Source organism: Gavialis gangeticus, unplaced genomic scaffold (assembly GCF_001723915.1).
Source record: "Gavialis gangeticus isolate Ggan-Ray unplaced genomic scaffold, GavGan_comp1, whole genome shotgun sequence".
NCBI lineage: Eukaryota > Metazoa > Chordata > Crocodylia > Gavialidae > Gavialis > Gavialis gangeticus.
Window position 1 is genome coordinate 74,993,916 of NW_017729022.1, and position 9,739 is coordinate 75,003,654.

The 9,739-nt window shown below is 45.2% G+C and overlaps 1 protein-coding gene across 1 annotated transcript in view; it reads left to right on the plus strand.

Annotated features, from left to right (window-relative positions):
* The window catches only part of AKR1D1 (aldo-keto reductase family 1 member D1), a 52,594-nt gene that overhangs the window by 30,113 nt on the left and 12,742 nt on the right, over positions 1-9,739 (plus strand). The window contains exons 4-8 of the mRNA XM_019515398.1: positions 105-182; positions 1,706-1,828; positions 3,749-3,858; positions 7,011-7,176; positions 8,738-8,820. Coding sequence (XP_019370943.1) covers positions 105-182; positions 1,706-1,828; positions 3,749-3,858; positions 7,011-7,176; positions 8,738-8,820 — 560 coding nt within the window. The remainder of the gene's footprint in view (positions 1-104; positions 183-1,705; positions 1,829-3,748; positions 3,859-7,010; positions 7,177-8,737; positions 8,821-9,739) is intronic.

Sequence of the window (9,739 nt, forward strand, 5' to 3'; positions counted from 1 at the left end):
GCCTCTGATTTTGTTCCTTGGTAGGGGTACAGAGACTATAAGGAACATATTTTTTCCAGAGAAATGAAAATTCAAAACCATGGGGTTTTTTTTTTATTTTTCAGCCTGGAGATGTAACCTACCCTTTAAATGCAGCTGGAAAATTTGTGTATCATAAGACAGATTTATGTGCCACTTGGGAGGTAAGCTGCCAAAGACTTCCTACACACCTCATGCACAGCTATTAAGGGAGTGTCTCCACCGTCTGGGTTGAGACGCATTGACAAGGCAGCTGACCAGACTCCACTGACTCCATGGATAAGTAGGATTTCTGCTAGCATTGTTGTTCAGTCTGTGTCACGCTCATTAAAAAACTGTTGCTTTAGAATCCAGCTTTTTATTTTTCCCCATACAGATAATGCACTCTCTTGGTTTGTTGGCATTTGTGTAACTTTTAGTCAACCTACTGCAAACTGAGATCACTGCTTCCATTACACTTGTGAAGCTGCACTTGCTCTTGCTTTCAAAGAGCAGAAAGTGAGCCCTGGAGTAAGAAGTGACTAAATCCTCCTTGGAAACAGATTGTTATCATTTCATGTTAGGACCGAATCTTCCCTAATGTTGACTCTTTCACCACCACCACAACCACCACTCCTTCCCCAGTAACAACAGATGCTGCTGCTTCTAAGTTACTGGTAGTTACCACATAGAAAGTGCAGCATCAGCATCTGATGAAACTTCATTATTTCAACATGGTTTTGACAAGGAATAGTAATGCAGTGTGGCTCTGTTTTCTGACATCAGCACTGAATGACACAAAGCATGTGACAAGGCCAACCAGAAGTCCTATAACAAATGGAACTTCTCTCTCTCCTACTTTTTCTCCGCTTATTAAAAACATAAAGAATTAAGAACACTGGCAAGCAGTACACTTGGTATTTCTATTCAGATGTAGAAAATGACCAGGATAAGGTCTGCTGTACTTCACCTTGGTCACACCATTTAACAGCCTCTACATCATTCACTGGTGGAAATTTTTGGGAACAGAGAAGGAAACTAAGAAAAGGCACTCATGTAATTCTAATGATGCAGAACCTGGGCTAACAGAGAGGACCAAAGCATCTACAAAGAAGCAGTTGTATATTTACAAGGTCCCTAAGTCTAGGTGGTTACATCTATTGTCATCACCTGTAGAATCTTGAAAAAGTAGGGCTGGAAGGGACCTCAGGGCATCATCTAGTACAACCGCCTGCAGGTTGTTTAGTCAAGAAAGGACCATTCTTGACTAAATCCCAATTAAGGCTCTTTCTAACCTGCTCTTAAAAACTTACTAAGGTGGAGAGTCCACAAGTTCTCTGGCTAACATGTTCCAACATCTAACTACCCTCATAGTGAGAAAGTGCTTCCTAATAGCCAACCTAAATTTCCCATGTTGCAATCTGACACCACTGCTTTTTGTTCTGTCCCCTTTGGCCACAGAGAATAGTCTATCGCCATCCTCTTCATAACCACCCTTCAGGTATTTGAAGACTGTTATCAGCTCCTCCCTCCTTTTTTCTTAGTGACACTCCTACTAACACAGCCCGCTATTGTTCTTGGTCCTTTTTGCTACCAGAGCACACTGTTGGCTCATATTCGTATAGTCCACTATAACCCCCAGGTCATATTCAGGAACCTAGAATAATGCTATTAGGACTCCTTCTAATGGTCTCATTTTTCTTTGTAGGCTATGGAAGCATGTAAAGATGCAGGCTTAGCAAAGTCTATTGGAGTATCAAATTTCAACCGCAGGCAGCTGGAGATGATCCTGAACAAGCCTGGCCTCAAACACAAACCAGTCAGCAACCAGGTATGGCCCCAAATGGAGCCCTTGATCCATCTGAAAAATGTATAATAGTGAGAGTGCTGAGGCAATGCATATACTTCAACATATAGGGGATTGTGTGCACATCCATGTGACTCTGCAGTTAATATACCACTCATCATACCACCAGGCTTTCCTTCCTATCCTGAAAGTATGCTACTTTTACTTTCTGTACTAAAACCAGAATCTGTCCCAGATTCTAAAACAGGGTGGAGTGTTGTGTGAAAGCTGGGCCAATAAAAGCCTTGTCCATAAATCTTAGCCATATACCTCAGGTTCCTGCCTTGATTCCGGAAGGCTCCCAGCACCGAAGACAGATGTACCACTACCCAGAAACTAATAAGTCTTAAATGGAGCTAGAGATTTACCTTGTTTAAAAGCAATTCAAAGCACAAATACAAGCATAGGGGATACTGTGCCATCATGAGCTCTTTGTCTGGTCAAAGGATCTATCTAATGCTAAAAAGCCAAAACATTTCTATGCCCTTCCCATGCTCCCTGTATTCCGTGGGAGTAGAATAACTGATCTTACTACTGAAGTCAGTGGACAGGTCTGAGCAAAACTGACTCTATGGCCTACAGATGGAAACAAATGGCTAATCACTGATGAATGTAAAACATTGCCATCTAGTGCGGAGAGGAAAACTTTGAATTGAGTGAGTTGGGGTGGAAGTTTTCAGTCCATCTCCCCAAAGAGATACCCAATGGCTGCTCTCTCACACAGCATAGTTATCCCTGCTAGTAGCATCAGAGGAGAGTTCGGCAAAGACTGAATGAGAAGGGGATAGCTAACCCTTTTAGCTCTTGGGGAGGGGCCCAGATATGCACACTTAGTTTGGAGTGAAACTGGTAGTACAACATAGGTGAATTTTATTATTGTCCTTGTACCTGTTCTTTACCTGCATTGTAGTTTTATTCCTGATTAGGTTTGTCATCCTAAACACCTTTCACAAGCACTAGAATTCAAGTTAAAACATCAAATGCTACCTTTTTCTGTCTGGAATGCCTATTACCTTACCTGTTAAGTCTACATCAGTGCTGCATTCTCCCTCAGACCAAAAAAAAAAAAAAAAAGTTAAAAGCACAAACCCTTATGCAATGTCTGTTTTAACTTCAGGATGTTATTATCACCATATTAAAACGGCAGCTGCTCTATTACAGTCTGTGGGAATGACTCCCAGAGGCTGAGAATGTAGCCAGAAAAATTCTGTGGGAGAGTGATACACAATAGTAACAACATGGGAGGGTATAGTCTGGGTAGATTATGATGATGATTGTGGCATGGTGTGGTGTGGGTTTTTTCCCCCACTCTTCCTTCCTTTCTGTTGCTGACATAAGCTATTACCCTTTTCCCCAGTGGCAGTCTAAGCTCTTTAAAATCTTGGATATAAAGCGGAGAGAGAGAAGTCCTTCGTTGTCAGAAGGACTGGCCTGCCTTTTGGCACAGCAAATTGTTAGGCAGATTATACAGGAAAGGTAAGCTAGGTCAGCAGTTGCCCTCATTCTCTCAGTCTCTTTCAGATTCCAATTGCCTTGTCTCCTCCGGGGCTTACAAAATTATTGAGTGATCTGAATTATTTATGAGAAAAGACATTGCCCATCCTCTAAATAGCGCAACTTTTTTTTTTTTTTTTTTTTTTAACCTGGATCTGTTCAGGATCTCCTGCCACTTTCTGCCTGAAGAAAACCACAGTAGGATTTCCCCAACCAGCTGGCCCTGGATTTGAACCTTTGACCTAGGATTGATAATTGCCACATTCCTAATGCAGATTTTCCCCTTCTTTTCTGTCTCTAATTCATTTCTGGGACTATGGTTTGCAAATATATAAAATAATCTCTCTTACCTGCCAGTTTTTGAAACTGTCTTTCTATTTGTTGCTTGGTCCTTCTGTTTCACTCACATAGGTTGAATGCCATCCTTATTTCTCCCAGCCCAAACTGTTAGAATTTTGCAGACAACATGAAATTGTTATTGTCGGATATAGTCCACTGGGAACCTCAAGAGATGAAACATGGTAAGCCAGAACTTCCTTCTCTTGGAAATACTAGTGTTGCTTGTAGCAGCACTCATCCTATAAGAAGGTTGCAAATATCCACACAGATCTAGCAAAGGGTAATGTGGCTAAATGATTACAGTGGTGACTCCCATCTTTCCACCCCTCTAGACGTATTTGGAGCAGGCCTTCTCTCCTGGTAGTATTCGGGCTGAGGAGCCAAAGTTCCCATTTTGGAATATGGGTAAATTAACAACACCATTGCTTTCACTAAGTTCTTGCCTCTCGGCTTGAGCTTGGGAATTCAAGCTCTGATTCCCAAATTCATAGAATCGTAGAAGTAAGTTTTGGAAGGTCATCTAATCCAACCTCTTGCTCAAAGCAGAACCATCACCAACTAGATCATCCCAGCCAAGTAGTCTCCCTTCTCAATCTATCTGTGTGCTACCTCTGAAGCAAAATGGTCCCTTCACCTCACTATGCCACTAAGGAATGCCTGGGAGTCCTACAAGGAACCACCTTAGCCAGAAAAGCCCACGATTGTAACACAGAGCATTTGAGATTGAAATGAGGTGGTGCAGGGTAGCCAAAATGACTTCCAAAAGGCCTTTGATCTAGTATCCCACAATGTCCTCACAAGACAATTGGAGGATTGTGGGCTTAACCCCAAGACAGTCAGGTGAGTGAGAAACAGGCTTCAGGATAGGACCCAGAGAGTTGTAGTGAATGGATCCATGTTATCCTGGCAAGAAGTGGGCAGCAGTGTCCCAAAGGGGTCGGTGCTCGGTCAAGTACTTTTTAACATCTTTATTAACTATTTGGAAGTGGAAGTGAAGAGCTCACTGGCCAAGTTTGTGGACAACACCAAGTTATGGGGAAGCGTGGTCACTCTTGAAGATGGGTTACAGATACAGGTGGACCTAGACAGGCTGGCAAGTTGGGTGGATCAGAATCTGATGAAGTTCAACATTGAAAAGTGTAAAGTGCTCCACCTCGGGATGAGCAACCCCCAACACACCTATAGGCTTGGTGGCACCAAACTAACTAGCACCACAAATAAAAAGGACCTGGGGGTAATAATAAACACAGTATGAATAGAGCCGGCAGTATGATACCGTAGCCAGTAGGGCAAATAATACTCTGGCATGCATCAATCAATGCATCTCCAGCAAAACCAAGAAGGTGATTCTTCCGCTCTACTCAGCACTGGTGAGACCACAGCTGGAGTACTGTTTCCAGTTCTGGGCACCACACTTTAGCAAGGATATGGACAAGCTTGAGAGAGTCCAAAAAAAAGCCACCCATATGATCAGTCTTACACGGCAAGTTATACGAGGAAAGGCTGAGGGATCTGGGACTCTTCAGCCTGAAGAAAAGAAGGCTGAGAGGGGATCTGGTAGCACATGACCGCTACACTAGGGGAGTACATCAAGGGTTCGGTGAGGAACTGTTCTCCAGGGCACCCTTGTGGAAAACTAGGAGTAATGGCTCAACATTAAGAAAAACTTCTTCACAGTCAGGGTGTCCAGACTGTGGAATAAGCTCCCTCCAAATGTGGTGCAATCACCTACCCTGGAAATCTGTAAGAGGAGACCGGACAGTCAGCTTGCTAAGGTCACCTGACTCCAGGTGTCTTTCCTGCTTGGTTCAGGGGGCTGGACCTGATGATCTTGCAAGGTCCCTTCTGGCCTTACAATCTATGAATCAAACAGTAGCAGCCCCTGTACACATGTGCGGAGCCTGCTCTGACATGCTGGAAATCCTGTGTATCAGAGCAGACTCAATTAATCAAGTATGCTGCAGCACAAAAATTGATGTGCTCTGGCAGCCTTCCAAGTCACATATCAGTATTGCCGTGTCTCTGCACTGAAAAAATCATGGCAGGGTGCTTTGAAATAAAACACATTCAAATGAGGTTTAGTTCAAAGCATGGGGACGCATGGTGATGCTGATGCACATGACACATGAGCGCTTTTAATTAGTCCAGCTCACTAATTAAAGCACCTGGTGCCACATCCCACAACACACATAAAAATGTCCTAGGAGACCAAGTACTACAAAAATACCTGACAAATGGAACTTATAAATGTTGGGAGGAATTTTTCTTCTAGCCTTTATCTTGCTGTCCATCTCTTCTTCTTTCCCTACACAATTATCCTTACAGCAACTATTCAGTGTCTGACTTGGAAACAGATAGCAATTACAAGGAAGCAGAGGTACAGTGTCAACCCTGTTAAGCAACAGAAGTCTCATAATTATTTGAAAATAAAATAGGAGAGCTGGCAAGTCCTCTAGTTACACTGTTGCTCAACCCGTGGGTTACAACCCAGAAGTAGGTCACAAGAACATTTGAAAGGGTCACGAGTGAGTCCTAGAAAAGCACGGGTTTCGCCTTGCAGGCTGGCAGCATTCCAGCCTGCAAGAAGCTGCTTGAGGCAGTTGGAAGCAGTGGGCACATGTGCGTCTGCGTGCACACACGCACGTGGCCAGCATGCAGTGTCATGGGAACAACCCCAGCAGCTGGATGCAGGTAAGTGTATGGGGAGGGGAGTGGGGATTGGAGGCAGGTCCAGGGCTTGGGGAGTGTGCGTGTTGGGGGAAGGAGTGTCTGCCGGCACTGGGGGAACATGACTGGGCACCAGGGCTGCATCAGGGCAGGGGTGGATGGGGGGAAGACACCTGCCCCTCCAGCAGAGGTGGGGGAGTTGTCTTTCAGGGGTGCTGGGGATCTGTGTGCCAGGGCAGTGCCCATCCTTGCAGGGGTGGGGCAGCCAGAAGACTGCTCAGGGGGCAGGTGGGGCTATGACCAGGCTGCCTGGCACAGCATGGGAGTCCCAGCCAAGGCAGGTGGGGGTGTCACAGTCCTCCCCTCCTCTTCCTTCTCCCTCCAGCTCACGTTGGGGCCAGACTTGCTCCACTGTCACCCGTATGAGCCAGAGCCATTGCAGCCACCATGCTCCAGCCCAAGTGGGATGGGAGCAGCTGGGCCCCCTCTGGCAGGGCTAAGGGGAGGGGGCAGAGGGCTGCAGGCTGGGAGTGAGGAGCTCCAGCATGGCCTGGGGGGCAGGGGGCTATGGGTCAAAAATAAGGGGCAGGGCCAAGGGGACTGTGGCTTGGGAGTGAGGAGCACCTAAATAAAGAAGTCCCCTGTTTTGTTTCATTTTTTATTCAAGGGTAAACGTGTCTTCTCCTCCTTTACTGAAGGACCCTGTGCTAAATGCCATTGGGAAAAAATACAACAAAACAGCAGCACAAGTTGCTTTGCGCTTCTCCATCCAGCGAGGAGTGGTGGTCATTCCCAAAAGCTTCCATCCAGAGAGGATCAAAGAGAATTTCCAGGTAAACATTTAAAGATACAGGGACAAAAGAATTCTCTCTGTGCCACGCTAAGTCCTACCAGGCCTGTAAACCTTGGGTACGTCAAAACACTTCCTACCAGCAAGTGAAAGAGCAATAGAGCTGAACACTAATAAGGACAGGACACAAGGGTCTCCATGACAGGTCAAAAGAAGGTTGACCATTATATTTAGTCAGGTATAATATGACCCTCCCAATAATTAGATTATATATATGGAAACTTTATACATTTGTTATAATTTTCCAGGTATAGAATCTAATTAGGGGGGGGTTGCCTTGAATTTGTCCCCCACCCACTGCTACAGCAGCGAAAATAAATCAGGGGAGGGTGGGAGGTCAGGCAACCCTCTTGCCCTCTGCCACCACAACTTCTTCCCCCTGCAGCCCCTTCCCCTCCATCTTTATTGTCAGACCCCACTTCCCTGGGCAAATTATGACAGATACCCATAGATGTAGTTTATTCAGAATTGATGCATTTTACCTTTTTTGAAACTGCTGCATGTTTTACCACAGGTACTCCATAAATACATTTTAAGCAGGACTTTTGTATCTACTTATGTATGGTACAGACTATGCATGATACTAGTCCAAAGGCAAAAGACTCATGATTTAACATATAGGTCATTGGACTGGGCCCCACCAGGGTCAACAGCATGTCAAACCATGGTGATCCCATAGCTCAGTACTGCTCAATATGTGCATGTGCTCCATATACCCCACACAAAGGATCCAGGTGCTAATTACCTCCCACATACACACGACTGGAACTGGGTGTCATGAGTCCTGGGATTCTCCAAAAATGTCTATGCAAATGATGTACAGGGCAACCTGATCCACCTTCACCTCATACAGAGCAGTACTGGCACTGGATTTGTCACCCAGCTACCTAGTTCCGGGAAGACCCAAACCCCCAGGCCGACCACAATTTCTCCTTTTGATAATAGGCAATTTTTCTGATACACAGGCAAGGCAAACAATTCTATATCTACCAGTGATAGTGCTGTCACAGAGGGAAGGCAGATCTGGCCAGTATGAGAACTTCACCCTATGGTTTTTTCTTGAATATTGGATGTGAGCAGTCTGGAGGTTGAGGGCTGAGGCCCACCTTGAAGCATGTTGTCTAGAGCAAGGATCATCAACATTGGAGTGGGGGGCCACTGTAACAGGGCTTAGCTCCAAGCACGGGCTGCTTCCAACTGAGTTCTCACTGCAGCTACTATCACCACTCCCACTGTGCCACCACTGCCACTGGCTCTGTGGACCAGATAAAATGGCTCTGTGGGATAGACCGAGCCCACAAACCATAAGTTATTGACAATTGGTTTAGAGGAGCTGGCAGGACTGCCATGTTGTCCTTATGAGATACTGAGCTTGCCCAGCACTCTAGGAATCTGAGAAGTCCTCCCCAAAATTCAAGGGTGTCTTATAGCAGTGCAAGTGAGAGCAGATTCTTACATTATCTCTATGTTTCTGAACCTTGAAATATTTTAATTTTGGGTTTCTCATTAAAAGAATGATTTCATCCTAATCTCCTCTTCACTAGATCTTTGACTTCTCCCTGACTGATGAAGACATGAAGGATATTTTATCTGTGAACAAAAATGTCCGCTATGTGGAGTTGCTAATGTAAGTCCAAGTACAATTTGCACTTGATGTGCATAACTGAAAATTATTCACTTTTTACATAAGCCCTGACACACCAACATTTCAACACACACATCACTACCTTTTTAGATTTTCTGTCAAGATGCCGAATGTACATGTGAATGTCAAAACACTATATAGTGTAGTAGGCAACCACTGATTCTTCTGGATCATGGTGGGCATGTGAGAGGTCACCAGAATCTTTAATACATATGCCTAGGCAGGAGTATGGAGGAGTGGAGGCTGCCCAGACCTTCCATCCCTCTTTTACATTGTCAAGATAGAATCCAAAGGCCAGACCAAGTCTGGATGCTCAGTGCCTGTGGTTAGAAGTGCATCTGGTGGGAATCCAACCCAGGTCTCCTGTGTGGCAGACAAGGATTCTACCACTGAACCACAACAGCTGGTTTATATAGCTCAGAACACCCTTACACTACAGTCCTGGAACACCCATAGATTGTCTGCAAGATTTAAATTTGCAATATTTCTGTGTGTTTCAGAGTTTGGGTATGCACATAGCACACATATGCTTGTATCTCGTTTTTTGACCCAGGCCCATCTGTTCTTCAAAACAGCCTCCTCTTATATCATGACATGGTTTTCATAGATTTCATAGACATTTGGACTGGAAGGGACCCTGGAGGATCATCGAGTCCAACCCCCCACCCCAGGGGCAGGAAGTCAGCAGGGATCATAGGATCCCAGCAAGATAAGCATCCAAATGCATCTTCAAGGCATTCAAAGTGGGCACTTGAACCGCCTCAGGTGGCAGTCTGTTCCAAACCTTGGGGGCTCGGACAGTGAAGAAGTTCTTTCTTATGTCCAGCCAGTGGAGTTTGTTACCATTCAATCTTGTCATCCTTTGGGGGGGCTGTGGGTCGGGAGTGAGAAGCTCCGGCAG